Source organism: Chinchilla lanigera, unplaced genomic scaffold, assembly GCF_000276665.1.
Source record: "Chinchilla lanigera isolate Chin_1 unplaced genomic scaffold, ChiLan1.0 scaffold00039, whole genome shotgun sequence".
Taxonomy (NCBI): domain Eukaryota; kingdom Metazoa; phylum Chordata; class Mammalia; order Rodentia; family Chinchillidae; genus Chinchilla; species Chinchilla lanigera.
Window position 1 is genome coordinate 249863 of NW_004955440.1, and position 18449 is coordinate 268311.

General features: G+C 44.8%; 2 protein-coding genes across 5 annotated transcripts in view; both read right to left on the bottom strand.

Moving 5' to 3' along the window:
* Positions 1–16166, bottom strand: part of Lypd1 (LY6/PLAUR domain containing 1) — a 30017-nt gene extending 13851 nt beyond the window's left edge. Inside the window, exons 1-3 of the mRNA XM_005390733.2 lie at positions 16050–16166; positions 14816–15140; positions 13417–13554 (exon numbers count right to left, since the gene is read on the bottom strand). Of these exons, the coding sequence (XP_005390790.1) occupies positions 13417–13554; positions 14816–14867 (190 nt within the window). The 5' untranslated portion in view covers positions 14868–15140; positions 16050–16166. The remainder of the gene's footprint in view (positions 1–13416; positions 13555–14815; positions 15141–16049) is intronic.
* A 360-nt stretch (positions 16167–16526) lies between these two features.
* Nckap5 (NCK-associated protein 5) overlaps positions 16527–18449 on the bottom strand; it is an 892836-nt gene continuing 890913 nt past the window's right edge. For all 4 annotated transcript variants that reach the window (XM_005390736.2, XM_013517461.1, XM_013517462.1 and 1 more), the window contains one exon: positions 16527–18133. In XM_005390736.2, coding sequence (XP_005390793.1) covers positions 17855–18133 — 279 coding nt within the window. In that variant the 3' untranslated portion in view covers positions 16527–17854. The remainder of the gene's footprint in view (positions 18134–18449) is intronic.

The window sequence follows — 18449 nt, forward strand, 5'->3', positions numbered from 1 at the left end:
TTTTTTTTTTTTGAGACAGGGTCTCTCTAAGTTGCCCAGGCTAGGCTCAAACTTGCAGTCCTCCTGCTTCACCCTCCCCCAGTGCTGGAACTACAGGTGTGCACCACAGGCCCAGCTGCACTGAGAGCTGACTGCAAAATCTGGGGAAAATGCACCGGGCACACGTTGTTCTTTCTGTACTTTTCCCTCCTTGGGAGTTAATGACTCAAAGCAGAGCTATTCTACTCTGGTCTTCAAAGCAAGAACCTTTCTGTAGCTGGCCTTGTCTGGCTGGGAAACCCACTACTTTTGCAGCTGCTAATTTGAAAGCCCAATTGCCTCTCATCTCAAAGCTATTCCCTGTATTTTAGTGTTTCTCTGTAACAAGAATGATATTTTTAGTGGCCTCTGCCATATTTCTTGTTTTACTTCTTGTTTTCTTTCTTCGGAACCTGAATGAGAAAGAAGGCTGAGGATTATGCAGCAGTCGTTAGAGCCACAGCTTCAGTTTGTCTGCATTTGCAGAGTGTCCTGGAGATTAATTCTGTAAAACCATGACTCTCTGGGGAGCAGGGGAGAGTTTCTTACAATTCAGCTCTGACTCCAAACAGCCCCTGGACTTTGGGAATCATAAACAGTGGCTTTTTCACAGTTTTTGTGAGGTGTATTGTGCACCCCTCACCGATATTAGAACTAAGGAGGATCTGTAGCCTCCCTAAAAAGAGGTGGTTTGGGGTCATCCACAATTTGAGTCTACAATTCTATTACAACTTACTTTCTCCAAACATGCTTTAAAACTTACTTTCCTAGTTTTCTCACTTTACTACTGCCAAAATGATCCATTGAGATAGGAGCATAAGAGCCTACGTTCTCTCCCTTTATGGACCATCATGCATTTATCTTCTCTAACAGTTTACTTTGTCTCTGTTCTCCTCGCTGGTACAAAGATGAGAACTTTGCAGACAAAGGCTTTGAATAGTCTATTCTCACTACAAATGCAATTCAGTTTTAAAGTCCACCTTCTATGGTAAACTGCTACTTGTATGAATGTCCATTTGGGAATGAGACTAATCTCTCTCTACTTGAAAAATAACCAATACTTCCTGCATCACAGTTGCGATTGCAAGACAATAAATATTCTATGCAGGACTAGGAAGAGCTCCTCAAAGAAAAGTGCTTCAGAACAGGTAATTGAAATGAACTGTATGCGTTTTCACTGAGCTTTGAAAGAAACAGCAAGAAAAAAAGATCTTCGATTAGTTCGTACTTTTTTCTTCTTTAAATAACACCATGTGAGAAATTTTGACATTCTCTGCATTCTAATGAAAATAGCTCCGGAAGAAGAAGGTTACCTGTATTCCTGCCTCCCTACCGCCATAATGAGAGCCAGTTATCAGGCATAAAAGGAAGAGCTGGAAGGTAGTTCTCTTCTGGACAATTGTGTGCACTGGCTCTTAAGTACTTATCTTTTTGCCATGGATGGGAATAATTGAAAGACCAAAGAAACCTCCTCCATTGAACTGCAGATGGCCACAGGAACCAAAGAAGAATGCTAAAAACCCATGTGAGAAATGGAAAAAAAAACAGAGCCAAGTTCTGCTGCACTGCACATCCATACTGATGCTGATCCGTTGGCCCGTCTTTGCACAGCAGTGGAACTGGATGTGAACAATAAAAACAGACATAAGATGAGGTACCCAAGAACACATTCTTTTTCCTAGTAACAGGAATGTGTGAAGTTTATTATGCATAAGACTTTGATTACCCTTTTCAGAAGTTTTTTTTTTCTTTGCTGAGTTTAATTTTCAAGGCTGTTAACCACTGATGCCAACTTAATTATAGCAAGCAAACAACCACCTCATAATGTATGATGCCAATTGTTAGTTTTACTTGAGTCTTGCATTCAATCTAGATTTCTCTGCTCGTTTACAACTTTCTGAGCCGGAAAGTTTTCTGTGCAGTCACCTGCTTTCCCTCATCCGCTGTCTCTGTTCTCCAGTTTACCACAGGGGATGGAGCGAACAGATACTTCTGACTTATTATCTCAGTATTAACAGTGCCCTCCAATGATTTATGAAACTGTGCTCTTGCATTTCCAACCTTGACATCCCTTCTGATTATTGTTCTCAAATGCTGAGATTAACCTAGTGGGAGGCAAAGATACATCATCGCTTTCTCACATATAAATTCACCCAAATGTTGGAAAAAGAGTCCTTCATGCATAAAGGCTCCAGGTAGAAGGAACCAAACCATCTGAACATGTAACACAAAGCAACTTTATATTTACTACCAGGAAAATGGCATTCTCGGTAGAAAATATACTCACACTAAAATTTAGTTATACTTTTATCACAGCATTCAGCAACCCAGATTTGTGGAATGTCATGTATATCTTGTGCTAAATTTCAGGACTTCACTTGTGAGCATACAACATGTGTCTTTCCTTTCTAAAATATGACAACGATCAGGATAAAGGCCATGTATTTCAGTGTTCAATTTAGGCAACATAGCAGGTGATATTTTGGAGGAAAAAATTACCCATCCTTTCACCAGGGGTCCCTAGAAGCACTGTGCTTGAAGTTTTCTAATCTTTTCCATGGATTTCTCAACAGGTGTTTCAGCAGATACTGAAAGTTGACCACCTGTATGGCTTGAATATGAATGCCCCCCCAAAGACTCCTGTGTTAAAGGCTTGTCCCCAGTTCAGCAATATTAAGAGGCAAGGTTTAGAGAGCCGACTGAATCATGAGGATGATAGCTTCATTGATGTATTCATAGCTGAATGGGGCCAGTTGCAAGAACTAGATCGTTGGAGAAGGGCATTTGAGGGGTTGATCTTGCCCTAGTCCTTCTCTCTGGCTTCTTTCCTTAGTTCTCTGCTTCCTGCTTGCCATGAAGTAACACAATTTTCCTTTGTAAGGCCCTTCTAGCGTGACCTTTCTGCTTTGCCACAGGCCTAAAGCAATGGGGTCAGCAAACCATGGACCGTAACCTCTGAAACCAGGAGTCAAAATAAATTTTCCTTCATTTTAATATGTTTAACTCAGGTGATTTATCACACTGATCAAAAGGTAACATACCATCAAATCCTTGTAGCTACAAGTACCATGAAACAATGACCTGACAGACAAAATTCTTTGAAGTGACTCCGGGAAAGCTTTATTTTCTGATAAAAGAGCAAAGATGAAGACAGAACCTCCCTAGTACTATCCCTTGCTTCACAGTGGTCAGGTTGTCTTCAATAGACAACACACCTGAGGGCAAAACACTAACATGTTTGAGAAAACAAGCAGGAAAAGTGAGAAATCCTGGGTCCTGATGACACCACCTGTGCCACTAGGGCTGTGAGACTGGCCCCCAAACCACCTACTTGTGGACTATCCCCTTGGGTAAATAAGAAGCGTCATCATGCTATAACAACCTCATAGCCAAAATACTCATAAGTAATAGAGAAGTGAGGTCTAAGGTGAGGTCAGAACAGAAGGGAATTTGGCAGCAGCAACAGCTGATGATTCTTTTACCGGGAAGAGACAAATGAACGGGACAGACCAAAGTGCTTCCTCATGTGTAGGAAAAGCCAGCACAGCCAGAGCGGATTTGAGCATTAGTGTGAGACTGGTACTCAGGTTTTGTCAATATCATGACAATGCTACTAGTGATAGGCAATGAATGGAGCAGGAATACTAACTGGCTGGATTCTTAGAAACTGGTGAAACTGTGACAGCAACAGAGACTGTGGGAGAGCAAAAACCTAGCCTTTTTCCTCTATGTTCATAACAAATGGTTGAGAAGTACCTTCCCCAGCTGCAGGTCTGAATGCATATGTTTTGGGAAAAGTATTTGTGGGTATTTTAAGCTTGAATCTTTATATGAGAGAAGACTGAAGGGAAGAGGGTTTTTTGGGGATCTGTGTGTATGGGGATCCTTTCTTTCCAATGAATTTTATGACCTAGACCAGTGGTGGCATACATACCACAGTGGGCTATTTGTGTCACTGAAAAGTCTAAGGTTCACCAACACTGACCTAGATTGACCTCCTCAATGTACCAGAGTTCTAGGTAATAAGATTAGCCGGTTGTGATCTGGTCCCCCAGTAATCCAGGTATTGTGGTGTGTGTGTGTGTGTGTGTGTGTGTGTGTGTGTGTGTGTGTGTTTCTTGCAAACACTTCTATTCAAAACAAAGCCAAGTCAGCCTTGAAGGCACACTGACAAAGTGGAAAATTTGGGAAGGTGTGTTATAGTTCAGAGTAGTCCCTTGAAGGACAACTCTTACTAACAGGCACTGATCAATTTCTAATTTAACTAAAAAGCGACAGGTATACTTGCTTTTATTCTCTTTTCTTCTTATGCTAAAGATTTGACCTCCTTTGTTTCTGGTATAATATGTTGAAATGCTAATAAATCTATCCTTCTAGCTTAAAATGAATTTGCCCAATATACTCAATCTGCAAATATTTATTGGGTATCCACATACCAGTGGGTGAGTGAATGTAGGTGGGGGGAGAGGGAGGGAGGGGGAGAGGGAGGGAGGAAGAGAGGAAAAGAACAAAGGAAGAAGGGAGGGAGGGGGGAAAGGAGGCAAGAGGGAAGTGACAACAGGAGGGTGGGAGAGATGGAAAGAGCCGGGAAACAAGCATATTTTCTTGCCCAAGTGTAGAAGACAAAACTACAAATGGACCCTAGGGAATGGAGCTGAATTTCAGTTTGATTAGGAAAATAAACCCTAAAATACTGAAAGGATTTGGCACTAGAGGAACTGCTGGCTGGAGAACACTGAACAAAGATAAAACTGTCAGGACATCTTTGCATTAGGCTCCTGTCATCACCTACCTCTAGAGATGCTTCCTGCCAGGATGCCAGTAAGCAGGCCCTGGCAGGCTTTTACACAGCCTACACCAGTGGTGGCAAACCTATGGCACTTGTGCTGCAGAGGGCTTTTGGTATCATTGATAGCTCTAAAAAGTTCACCCTCGGGGGCCTCGGCTGTACGAGGCTGGGTCTGGTCTCTCCATCTTAACCCACTACTATGCAAAACAGCTGCTTTACTCTTCTCCTTCTCTCTCCCTTTTTTTTGCCTTTTTGAGACAGGGATTCACTATGCAATTCAGGCTAGACTTGAACTCACTTTGTAGCCCAGGCTGACCTCAAACGACAGCGATCCTCCTGCCTCAGCCTCCTGAGTGCTGGGATTACAGGCATGTGCCACCACGCCTGGCCTGTTTTTCCTTTTGACAGCCTGTGACACACCCAGTAGGAAGACATTAGCCAACTAATCCAGATGCCATCCCCACACACTAACTGCCTGTCCCTCCAAAGACACAAAAGCCCTAAAACTTCTGCTTTCTTTGCACTCCCAGTTTGGATGTTTCCCCTAGCACCATGGCCAGCCTCTTGGTCTTTCTGAACAGGTTCAAGATCATCAGACTCAGGCAGTGTGCTAGACTTTGCATAAGCACTGACAGAGCGCCCAGCCTCCCTTGTTACACCTGCTTTCACGGCTGCTCTTTGAAAGAGCCTCTGTGGAGGGCATCGGCAACTGCTCTGCACATTCATATTCATCCTGTGTGCAGTGTGCTTGGACCATTGCAGCCAAAGAGCCGCATGCGTGGCGCCACCCGCCTCTGGCACTGTCTCCAGCCATTCCACTGCACTCGCGAACAAGTCCAAGAAATAGAAAAACATAAAAAGCTATTGTCCATGTCCAGTGAGAAATGAAATGCACTGGACCAAGTATCACAACTTCCTTAAAATAATATGCCACTTTATCACTTTTGCATGTGGATTCTGCTTGTGGTTTGCAAAGCCATAAACCCCTTGAAATCAATGGCTTAAGCCACTGCTGCTTTATTCTATTTTAACGCATCCTTTAAAAACAGCAATTTATTACTAACTCTCAATGGTTTCACCTTTTCTAAAATACTTAGTCTGTCTCCTGCTCTGCTTTGTAGTGTTGGCGGCCATCAGAAGATATGAAGCAATTTATTAATAAAAGAACATGCCCTGTAGCTCTGCCCTGTGAAAACAGTTTCTGAATTACAATGTAGCCACACTGCAAAGTTTACCTCATGTACAAAAAATTAATGGCATATATAGTAAGTCTTTAGTTTATTTACCCTAGCATTGATGGAAGCTCCTAAGAGATAGTTATGACCTCTTATGGAGAGCCCAGGAGAGAAAACACATTATCTTCTACCAGCAATTCCTCCATGTCCTCTACTACAATGAAAACTACAAGCCAAGAAGAATCCAACTTCAAGAAAAAAAAAAAAAAACAGTACATATTTCCCACATTCAAGGGTAAGCAGTACTGCCTACACAGGTGCTGTGATCAATGTATTGGCTTGGGAGAGAAAGGCTATATTTCAGCAGGCACCCAGCATTGATTAGCAACAACCAGATCATGCCAGAGTCTGATCCCCATAACCAAAATTTTTCACTAGGATATTTCTCAATATGCTCCATCCTCCAGTATTCTCATGGGAGGGACAGAAATGCATCAAGATGCTCAAGCCAGGGAAAGAGAACGTCCGTCTGTATCACAGTGAAGTCATCTATAAATTGAAAGTAGTGGACCAGAGAGACTAAAGTCCTGACACCACACAAGGGGCTGATTCTTGAGGGCTGCAGCCTATAGCAGAGGTCACGTGTAGGGACACACAGTTGGGACCACCGATAGGCATCAGGAACAGCCCATCCACGTACCTGAGATTTCCTGAACTGACTTAAACTGGTAAGATCGCCTCCAAGGAAAACTGATTAACTATTTAAGGGACGAAGAGTCCAATGCTTAGCACACAGATGTCTGAGGAACATAAACTGCTTTGCCTTATAGCTCACTGGAATGGCTGCCCCTTGGCACAGGTTTTACTTTAACTCAGCACAACGCCAAATTAGCCAGTGGAGTTCCAATGTTTACCATCACATGCCACCCTGTGTCTCATCTCACCCTGCCTTATGCTAGCGTTTAGAGACCCTCCAAACTGGAGATACCTGCATTGCTAAGAGCAAGGTACGTTTCCCCATAGGAAATGGCAGGAATGAGTCATGTTCAACATTATCGAAGCAAAAGAAGCCAGTCACAAAAGGTCACATATTACATTATTTATCTGAAATATCTAGAATAGGCAAATCCATGTAAAGAGAAAGTGGATTAGTGGCTTCCAGGGGCCGGGAAGAGGGGCAGTGGGGGAGTGACTGCTAATGAGGATCAGGTTTCTTTATGGGGTGATAAAATGTTCTGGGATTAGGCAGTGTCCATAGTAATGCAACTCTGAGTACTGTATACTAAAAACACATTACTCATACTCTTTCAAAGGGTGAATTTTATGGTACATGAATATCTCAATAAAATTGTTCTTAAAAATGCAAAAAGAAGCTGAGACTGTCACCACAGTGACTGTAGAAAACCCTGGGAGAAGGAAAGAGACTTGAACTGCAGCCTTACTGGGAGTATGGTCTTGACCCTCTCCATGGGTAAGACTCACCAGTTATCAAGAGGGAATATTATCTCACTGTGAGCCTTCCTAAGTATGAGAACCCCCATGGAAGAAATACAAGCCCTTCCTCAGTCTAAGAAATGAGGAACTAGTGTGCAAAGTGATTTGCACTAGGATACCGGCTCCACCCTTCGCGGGCAGGTATGGAGACCGGATGGGTGAAGCCACTTCTGTGAGCAGACAGGTTAGTCTCCAGTTTTCAGACAGACTCCTTGAAGATGGTTATACCAGCTGCATTTCTCATTTTCATTCTGTATCTCTTAAGAAAAGAGGAAGTCTGTATCTATATTTTTCAGGGCAAGAAGCTAAGCCTCTTGGACAGCAAATAATCTCCTCAGAGTTCTCAAGCATGGAAAGCCTAGCCTGCTCGTGGATGCTCTGTCCCTGAAGAACAGAAACACCTATGCCATTTAAAGAGTGACAACAAGGGTTGTGCTTCTCAGGCTTCGGCACAGTGCATTAAGAAACTTTGCCTGGTTAAGACATTAGACCCTAATCATTCTGAACTAAAGAAAGGGAATAAAGAAGGGAGGGAGGGAGGGAGGAAAGACGTGAGAGCACAGGCACTGGAGACGGCTACAGATTCAGATATTTTTGTTTCAGGAGTATATGAGAGAAGCCGATTTCCTTTTCAAAGTTCAAAGGAAACGATGTGTTTTGTTTTCATACTTCGTTTCATTTCCACTTGGGAAAAAAAAAACCCAGCTTTGAAGCCTCCCTGTTTAAACTCATTAGGAAAACCATCAATGACGGAAGCTTTCATGAAACTGTAGTGGGAGGAATTAGTGTTAAGGGAGAGAGGGATCAATCTTCAAATGCTTTATCTATGGAGATGGGAGGTCAGCACTGGCTGCTTGTTCAGCTGGAAAGTTAACATAAACAAACGCTTCACTTGCGGGAGAGTCCTCGGCACTGAAGGCATGTGCTATTCCCCCTCCAAGTACTTGCTCAGAAGCCAGCTCCGCCTGCCACATTAAAGAGATGGATGTATCTGGAGAACTAAGTGAGCAAGCTGATTGGCAAAATGTCTTGCCCTGCAGAGAAAGGTGTTCTCTTACTGCCCCCAAAGCACAGGAGTAGAGACAGCCACGCTCATGGCAGCAGAAAACCTGTGCAATTCATAACTTTATTGAAGTTGACAGGGAAACCTTTTTAGCAAGGCTGGTACTGATATATGCAGATGTCTTCCTTGACATTGGAATCTTTTTCTTGTAAAGATTTTTTAACCTGTTGAGGTTTCACTTGCCAAAACTAAACCATGATGATTTTTCAATGTTCGATTTTGGTTTTATTCACACAGCATATTCTACTACCCATCGACTGATTTAAAGAGAATAAGGATGAGAAAGTTAAGGACTGCAGGGGGATGCGCAAAAGTAGGATAACAGAGAGACCTGGTAGGAGCGGGGAAGAGATGAGCACGTGAGGGACAACAACACATTAACAGGTATCATTTCTACGCTGAGTAAAGACCTTCCGGAAAAAAAAGAATGTTAAAAATATCTTTGTGCCTAAAGACAGCACAGATTAAATCATTTGCAATCTGAAGTTCCACCACGGAGGACTTAATGCTTAATACTTTCATTTTTCTTATAAGAGTGACATATGGCATATGCAAATATTCATAGGCAAAAATATGTAAGCACGCACCTATGCCATTGTGTATGTGCATGCTATTGAGTGCACGCGTACATCTTAAAAGAACAGACGTAGAGGAATTGTGATATGACTGCTTAGCACAGCTGGGTCTCCTCCCTGCCAAGCTCACACCAAGGCCAAACAAGCCTATGATTTTAAATCTTGATAAAAATTCAGCAGCGTTAGACTTGAGAATTTCTTTTAGACTTGAGAATTACCTTTCCATTTCTTTCTACTAAGAATGGATGACGGGTTACTTTGTGGACATTAGTCCTCTCTTGCTCTCTCATTCTGCTGAGGAGAAAATAAAGCATAAAATAAACCCACCCAAAGCCTGGAGCAATCCTTGCTTTACTTAATGAGCAACTAACTAATCCAAAAAGAGACTGCCATTACTTATCCAGCCATAATGTACACACAACATGGCATGTAAATCAGTAACTCTTGTATTGCAAAACAGACAAATAGATTAATGCATGTTGCAAAGGATGGGTGAGGAGATCGATTAGGTTACTGATTCAGACCATGAACTTTCTCTCAATATACTGCATTTAACTTTTAAATAAGGTTTAGGAGAACCTGTAACATTTTGCTCACTGACAGAGCTATATTTTACTAAGGGCAGAAATTGGCTAGTCTATAAAAATTAAATTATGCCCCTTTCACTGTATCTAGTCAAGAGGAAAAACTCTAATTACAAGATTGCACTGTCAAACAAATGCAAATTCACATTCTTTATAACCTGGTTTAAAAATTCATACTAGAAGGGGGAGGCTTCTATTCTGAAATGAAAATCAATATTTGAAATATTTTGCGGAATGCAATGATAAACAAGAGCAAAAGGACTGTCATTATCAAGGGTGCTGGTAAACAGACACTAACCCATTAAGTGCAAAGCTGGTGAGAACAAGTCATTAGTTATGCAAACATTTAAATATCAATTAGTAAGGACAATGAAAGAAGCTGAACCAAACCTCCCTTCCCCCCATGTACCTTATTATTATTCCAGAAATGGCAAAAAGGAAAAGCAGCAATAGATAATAATCTCAGCACCTAACAGAAATACCACTCTGGGGAATAGGTAAAGGTTAATTTTAAATGTACTTCCCTCTCAAAAATTAAATGTACCTGCCTCAAAATTCCTAAGAGCTGAGTTTGCAGACTTAATCCAGAAAGGACTGACTCAAGGCCAAGGCATACTGCCTCGCTGGTATTTTTTGCAGAGAGAGTGCCTTTCATTACTGCTTAATGTCATACTGGCTTAGTTCATTAAAATTTCTTAGTCCATTTAAAGCCCCGATTTTTCTCTATCCATGAAAAATGCCAGTTCACACAGCACTCGGGTTTCAAAAACCCTACTTCATATTCTTTCGACATTCACCTTATTGCCTGTCTGCTCAGCCTGCCTGGCAAACTTGAGGGACATGAAAAACTGTCTAAGTTCGTAGAACTTTGCCTCAAGTATCTTTTCAGGCAAACTTGGTGATATAGTTTCTTACTCTACGAGAGGCTAGGTGGTGACATGATAAGAAAGGCGTTGAGTTACACAGCAGGTTTCAAGTGCTTCTTAATAACCGTTGGGTTGATGGACTTGGACCACATGTTTAACTTTTCTGGGCCTTGTTTTGTTACTGTATGATTCAAAAAATGTTTGTTCAGATTAGCAGTTCTTAACTTGGAGCACCCAGAATGCATGGGGTGGTTATAAAAGATCCAGAGCCATTTATACCACAAAATTATAAAATGAGCTTCATGGGGCTGGGCAAGTCATGTGGCTTAGAACAAGACTTGAAGAAGATGCCAATAAACACCCTTAATTAGGAATCAGTGGGTCCATTTGGCTCTAATGCACTAAGCGTTCTCAGTACAGCATGTATTATTAGTTAGCTCCTACTTTGACTTCTTGATAGTGTATAATATGCATTACTTTCTTTTTGCAGAATGGAGAACTTGACCATGCAATAGAATTAAACAGTAACTGCTTCTGGCATGGGGAAACAGTCCTTGAAGGAGAATTATCAGATTTCATGAGATACTACATGTAAAGTGCTAGGAAAGAGCCAGATATTCAGGCACACTCAAAAATTAGGTCTTATTACTGTAGTGGTCAAATTACATCGTACCGTTTAACAGTGTTAAGTTTGTTCGCTGTTCTTACTGGAAAAAAACTTGATTTCTAACAATTACATAATTCTAAACCTGAGAGTGCCTGGGAATTATCAGCCTTCAAATATTGCTCTTTGATGCAGAGACAAATGCATTTGCCTCTTTTCTCCAGAATTTAGGCTCCGATTCCCTTGCATATAACCTAAACCTATTGTTCTTCCCCTCGACATTCATTTTTTGCTTTGCATTCATCAACTGCTTCATTGTGCAAATATCACAACTGAGATTATCTTATATTTCCATCTTGCTGGCCTTCTAGCCTATTGCCTGTGGAAGGAGGAACCTAGTTTGGAAACAAGGTGCTCAACTTGACCACGCTAATAGAAAACAGGCAACCTCAGGCCAGGCACTTAGATTTCTATGCTGAAGTTTTCTGTGTATAAAATGGGAACGGTTATGGTTCTTCTGAGTTATTACAATGTGTTTGTGAAGACAGAATGAAGATGAAAAACAGCACTTTGAAAATGGAGTATGTGCTATATATCTTAGATACACACATATGGAGGAAGGAATGTTTTTCACGAACTGTAACTTTCTGCCTAGAATTGGGTTCATATCCTTTCCTCAATTACATCTGAGGTTATGAAGCACAATACCCAGGTAAACTTCGAGAATTCTGAAATTTTTCACAGGTCCACAGTACATCTTCGTTTAGTGTGGCTCTAAATTACTACTTGGCGGAAAGCTGCAAATACTTGAAAGTACCAATAAAGCATTCCCAGTGATTCCGACTAAAATCATAGCAGTTCTGCTAATAGAAGGGCATTTTCTTTTTTGCTCAGGTAAAATGCAGGAATAAAACACAAGTACAAGAGAAATCACTTGTGCAAATTATCCCTATCAATCTTAGCTTAATAAAGCATCACTACATTTTTCTTCGGTTCTGCTTTTTTAATAACACACATTCCATATGCCCAAACAATGCTTGCTGCTTTTCTTGGGAGAAGTTATTCTTAAGAGCAATAAATCTCAGACTTCCCAGCAGTGTGATTTTGATAGAAAGAATCCATACCACAGCCAATAACGGCCTATGAAGAACAGCTGATGAGACAGTACACACATCACAGCACAGGGACCAGCTATGCTAGGGGTACTGGGGATGTGCTTCTCAAATGATGGGCTGGTTAGCAAGAAGACATTTGCTGGTGCTTCTTGAGAGAAAAATACTTTCCCAAGGTGCTAACTTTAAAGCTAGTGACCTTGCATTGATTTGCCAGGGGCTTAAGGAAAGCACATGAGAGTTCTGTTCGCTTCATGGGGCTGTGAGTTGTTCATGGAACTAAAGGGGAACAAGGCTTTGATTTTTTTAATGGCATTCATCAGGATACTATTTCAGATATTTGCAACAGCCTTTAAATGGCAAAGGCTATTCATGAGTTTGACCTTGCAACTGAAGTAGGAGTTTCACAGATTTTCTTAAACTTCAGCTACTTGCTGTGGGGGGACACTTTGACTTCTGATAAGTCTATTAGGGGCACTGGGAGTCCAAGAAGACTTTTTTTTAAAACTAGAGTGAGGTCTGTCCCCAACAAGCCCCCTCCTTCCCTGTATAATGTCCAGGGTCTCTGCTCAGCCAGCTAAGCTGACAGGGCAGGGAACAACATTCCTTTGAAAGATCTTGGCAATTTGTGCCTGGAATTTGATGCATTAGTTCTAAAATTAAATAAAGATCCTATAGTGTTCTTCAGAGAAATATGGTGTGGCTCTATGACAAAACACATTTTTCAAGCTCTGACCTCTGGGAACTTCAACTAGCTCCATATTTCAGGCTGACACCACTCACAGGCTACTGTCTGGTTGCCCAAGCCACGGCTGGTCATCCATATATTTTCCACCCTCTGGTCAGCTTCTAGCTCAAGGAGAGAGGGGAGTAAATAAAAGGAGAACTACTGATTTACATGCACTTCCCCTCCCAGTTCCCTTGGGGAGAAGCCCTGGTAATTAACTCTAATGAGATTAAAGTAACTCGGAACTCTTCATTTTCCCAGCACTATAAAAGTAAATCTGCAATAACTAGTGCATGTGTGCATTCAATCACAGTCGGTCCCTCCTTCTGTAATGGAAGGGCCCCCTCGCTCTCACCCCAGAGGCTGGGCTGAAGGGCGGGGAGCGGGGAAAGAGTTGCGGGACTCTTACCCGCGCTTTGCTCCATCACTTCTTTCTGACACATGTCTTGAACGTTCACCGTGCAATTCACGATGAACTCAGGGGAGGAGCAGTCGTTGTTCAGCTGGAATTCCTCACACTGGTAGCACTGGATTTGCAGCGCAAAGCCTGCGGGACACACAGAGTCTTGTTCAGATCCTGACACCTCCATGGTTTTTTGGCTTCAGAGAGCAGAGGCTCCCAGCCTCAGGACGTCTGGGGACCCGCACCCCTGAAACTCTAGATAGAGCTGGACGTGGCTGAAGCTGGCGGCGGGCGGCATGGGTACCATAGGTCCTCAGGATAAAGTGGAATCTTTCCCATGGAACCCTAGATCCCTGCCCTAGGCACAAAGAGCCCATCCAACAACACCTCCAGCCTTTTCCAAAGAAGTTGAAAGGAGGGGGATTGGGTGCAAACCCGAGAGCAAAGTAGCTTTAGAGAGGAGCATCAGCTGAAGTCTATGCCAAAGGATTTGCCTAATTGCTAATTGGTTACAAATTACTTAATTACTATTTTGGCACCGTTCGTGATTGCATTTGCGGACGCCCTTTCAGTTTTATTTCCTATGCTTTGGTTGAGGCTTCCTGCGCAAGGATTCGCGGAGCAAAGGAAGAGGTTCTGGAAACCAAGTGCTCCAGCGCCCTAAGTCTTCGGGCTCAGCGTCCTCCCCGGACCTTCTCCCCGCCGCTGGGGTGGGTGCAGTGGGTAGGAGTGGGCGTGTGTGTGCTCGCTCCCCAGACCGCCACACCGCAGCCCTTTCTCCCCAGCTCCACGTTTTTAGGGCAACACCGGCTCGGTCCGCGGCGAGGGTCCCAGCTTTGCCGGGGTCACTCCGGAGCTGGTAAGCTAAGAAGGCGCCGGATATTGGCACCTTCCATCCCTTCAGACTGATTGCCTGGGTTTGGGCGCTTCATCTAGATCTACTGTCCAGCGCTTTCCGACTCTGGTGTGTCCACTCCGCGCCCCACGACGCAGCCCCGGAGCGGCCCGGCCCCAAGCTGCCCAGGGCTCCGCTCACCTGTCGGCGCCGACGCGCCCGCGGGTTGCCAGAGACGCAGGACAACTCGGTGAGGTTCGGGAATGTCGCACCTTCTCTCTCGCCCAGCTACGGCGCGGCTCAGGCCCTCCCTCCTCCCCAGCCCAGCTTCCACCCGCAGTAGCCGGAGCAGCTGCAGCCGGAGTCGCGCAAACCCGCCGCTCCCCGCGGTCCTCCTGCAGCGCGGGACTTGGAGACTTTCCTAGTCTAGCGCCTCCGGGCGCCAGTCCCCGCCGCCAAACTCCCGCCGGGCAATCCCCGCGCTACGCTGGCCCGGGGTGGGCGCCCTGGGAGCGAACGGGCCACGGGGCGTCTGCGACTGGAGGAGCTGTTGGTCTCGGGTCCTCTTACCTGGAAGCAAGAACAGTCCGCAAAAAGTTGCCGCGATGCCGAGGACCCACATCCTCCCGGAGCCGCGGGGCAGGGAGCGGGCAGGCGCATCAGAGGCGGCGACCGAAGCGAGGGCGGCCCGGGCCGCAGCGGCGGTGGCTGCCGAGGCTGCTGGGGCCCGCGCTGCTGCCGCCCAGGCGACGGCCGCCGCCGAGAGGAGCCGCAGGTGTCGCCCTCGGCGCCCGCATCGCCCGCGCAGGGCTCGCAGCTCGCGGGTCCCGCTCCTCTCGCCGGCTCTCCTGGGCCGAGCGCGGTGCCTCCGGAGTTGGCGGCTGAAGCTGAAGAACTACGGGCGATTCCGAGCACCCAAAAAAGTCTCGCCTCTTCTCCCCCCTCCCACGCCACGCACCACGTGACGGCTGCCGGGTGGGGGCGGGGGCGGCAGGCGGGGAAAAGCGGGGACCGTCGAAGTCCCCACCCCTTCCTGCCTCCCTCTTCTCCCGCCTCCTCGGATCCTGGGATCCCAGCCCTCCGCCCGGGGGCCGCGGGGAGTGTAGTTTTCAGAGGCTGGGGGAGCGGTCCAGGAAGGTGCAGCAGGTGCCTGGGGACCTGGCCCACGCCGACTGGGCTCCCGCGTGGCGAGTGCACCGCCGGGCCTCGCACGCCTTCTGCTCCCGCTGCTGATAGCGAGCAACCCCCAGTGGGTCTGGCCACCCAGCCCGGGCGCTAGTGCCGCGGGGCGACTGCTGGGGGCGGTGAGGGGGGCGTGTTCCCGTGCACTTGCGAGTTGCGCTCCCGCAGGCTCCCCGGGGTGTCCCGAGCTGCGGCGCGACCTCCTCCTCCGAGAAGCCCTCGGGACGGGTCAGCACCGGGCTCGGCCTCCTCTGGATGTGTGCGAGGGCGGCGGGGACCCTGACCGTCTCGCGCGGGTCCCCGCCACCCCCTCTTCGCCCCCGGCGCGCATCACAGGAGAGGGCACTGACACTTGAAGGCGGCCGCCTAGCCCGGAAGTGCGCCCTAGGGACCACCGTTAGGAGCTCCCAGGAGAAAGCGAATCCCGGCGAAGAGGTGGCTCTCCTCCTCCCCTCCCTCCGAAAGGCGGGGCGGGCTTCACTCGGTCCCCCAAGGCCACTCGTTACGAGTACATGTACTGCGCTAGGCGCAGTCCCAGCCCAGGACCTGGACATTGGCTCTTTCTCCCGCCGCACCCCGCCCCACCCCAAATTTCTCTTCGCCAATTCCAGGTGACACCCACCTTGCATATTCCCAGGACGCCGCTGTGCTGTTTTTCGCCTTCCTAGCCGAGCTTTGCAGCAGGTGGTGCCGGAGTCCGCGCGCCTGCCCGCCCGAGCTCATCTGTGCCCCCACCCCCATCCCGCGCGTTCCCACCCCTTGGTCCCGAATCCCCGGGGAGCATCCATTTCAGTGGAAATAGCCCTGTAAGCTGCGCCTCTCTTCCCGCCTCCTCGTGGGGAAGCTCTTGCAGCTGGGACGCAGGTCATTTATTTCCCCGTGCTGCCGGCAGAGCAGGTCTGCAAATGGGCGTAAATGACTTTCTTGTAATTCCTCTGCAGAAATCCTTTCGTATCAGCCTCAGGCTCCTTCTCTGCCTTTGCACCCCCCACCTTCCTTTCTAGTTGGTTAACCCCTCGGGGAAGCCAAAACGACTTGACCGTTACTCGCTGGTCTGCAGGCTCTGATCTTACAATTGGTTGAATTACAATCACGGGAGCAAAAGGGCCAGTTTATTTATTCCTTCGGGAAAGCCATCCTTGGGAACACGTGTGAATCACGACTGATACAGCTGAGTGAGCCAGAGGGTTCGTGAGCAAGTTCTTTTCAGCATATAGAGGGTACAACTGTGGAAGGACTTTATTCAGAAATGAAACAAAAGGATTTTTAAAAGCCTGAAAGACAAGGACGCTTTACATAATTTTCATTAGGGTAACAAAATTCAGATATAACAAATTGCACAAATTAACAAAATAACACTGATCATACAATATTCTTTAAAGACACAATTGTGTGCTAAAGTAACCAAGTAGATCCTAAAAGTATCTCTATTATACCTAGTTTACAAGCTCCTGTACAAAAGCAATTATAAATAGTTCACATCTAGAAAAAATACACATAACCTTTAAAATAGAATTTATCCTTACATATAAAGTCTTTGTAGCAAAAAGAATATTAAAAAGTAAGACATTTTTGTAGCACCAATCACTGATTTTATTTGTTAGAAAGTGAACATACCAAATAGGAATTTGTTTTCATTTCCAGAGTACCCAGATTGTAATTTTTAAAAGTAGGAAGATGAAAATCAACAAATAATATCGAGAGTCATAGACAATCACTAAGTAGAGGGGATGTAAGGAAATGTCTAGAGGGAAATCCTAGAAGTAGGATTAGGTTGCTTCTGGACATAGGGTCACATTTCCCAGTGTCCACACTTCATTCTTCGGTGGAAGCAGAATTATTATTAAAACGTGAATCTCTTGGGCAACAATTATAAAACTGCACTGCAATTAAAAACATCTATCAAAATGAGACTGTGAGATGGAGATGAGCAGGATCTCTCTGGTTTTTCTGCAGGCCGTGGTGTAGGTTTACAGAGTGTACCCACAAATATGTTGAGGACGAGGACAATGAACTTCACAAAATCTTTAGCTGGAATTTTTAAAAATATATATTATCATCAACTTCTAAGACTTAGTACATCATTTCAAGAGCATGGCACAGATTCCTTTTATTGCTATCTTTTTCTTCCCTACAAATATAATTTCTCTTCCAAAAAAATTTACAACTTCTGTACAAGTATTTTAAAAAGTGCAAAATTAAGAATTCTGTATCGTGTTTACTTTTAATCCTCTTGAAACACAGCAATGGATTCAATCTTTATTGCCCTGTCAGAGAAAGAAGCCCTGGTGGGTTGCCTGCTGTATACGCCCCAAGGTAGGCACAGGTGTTGCAATCCTTTACGGCTAACAGCTGTACATCCGCCACCCCGCCCTGCTTTCATTTTTTAAGTGCTCTATTCCCAGCTCTAAGGGGGTGAAAAATCCTTTATACATCATTTGAACCTTGACTTGCACAAGAGGAAAAGCTGTCATATAAAGAATCACTCAAAGATTCCAAATTGTCTACCCCAGGCCGATCGGAGCTACTTAAAGATGCCTCTTCATTTCTTTCTCTTTCTTCCTTTTGTCCTCCAACCTTGCTCAGGGAGTTCTCTTTTTCTAATAAAATCACACTATTGCTGTTAAATTTATTGAACGACTCAAGGGAAATTTTAGATAATCTATTCTCAGGATCTTCTTTTGTTTCTTCAACTTGTTTCAATTTCTGAAATAAAAAGAGGGAAATATTAGAAACATATTTCTTTGGAAAATCAAGTTATCCTATCCGATATTCAATTATTATCTATATAAAGTGTAGTTTAAAAGGAGAGAGAGGACCTGCAAGTCTTTAACGATCTTCTAGTACAATTAAATGTAATAATAAAGCTAATTTTAGAGATAAATCAAGACTTTAATCATTTTACCAAGATAAATAGGTTCCAATTTACAAACCAGTTAAGTGTCATTTAATTTCATTTTAAATGGATCCATTTGAAATTTATTCAGGTAAAGTGCCTTATTTTTCTTAATCGAAGTTTCAA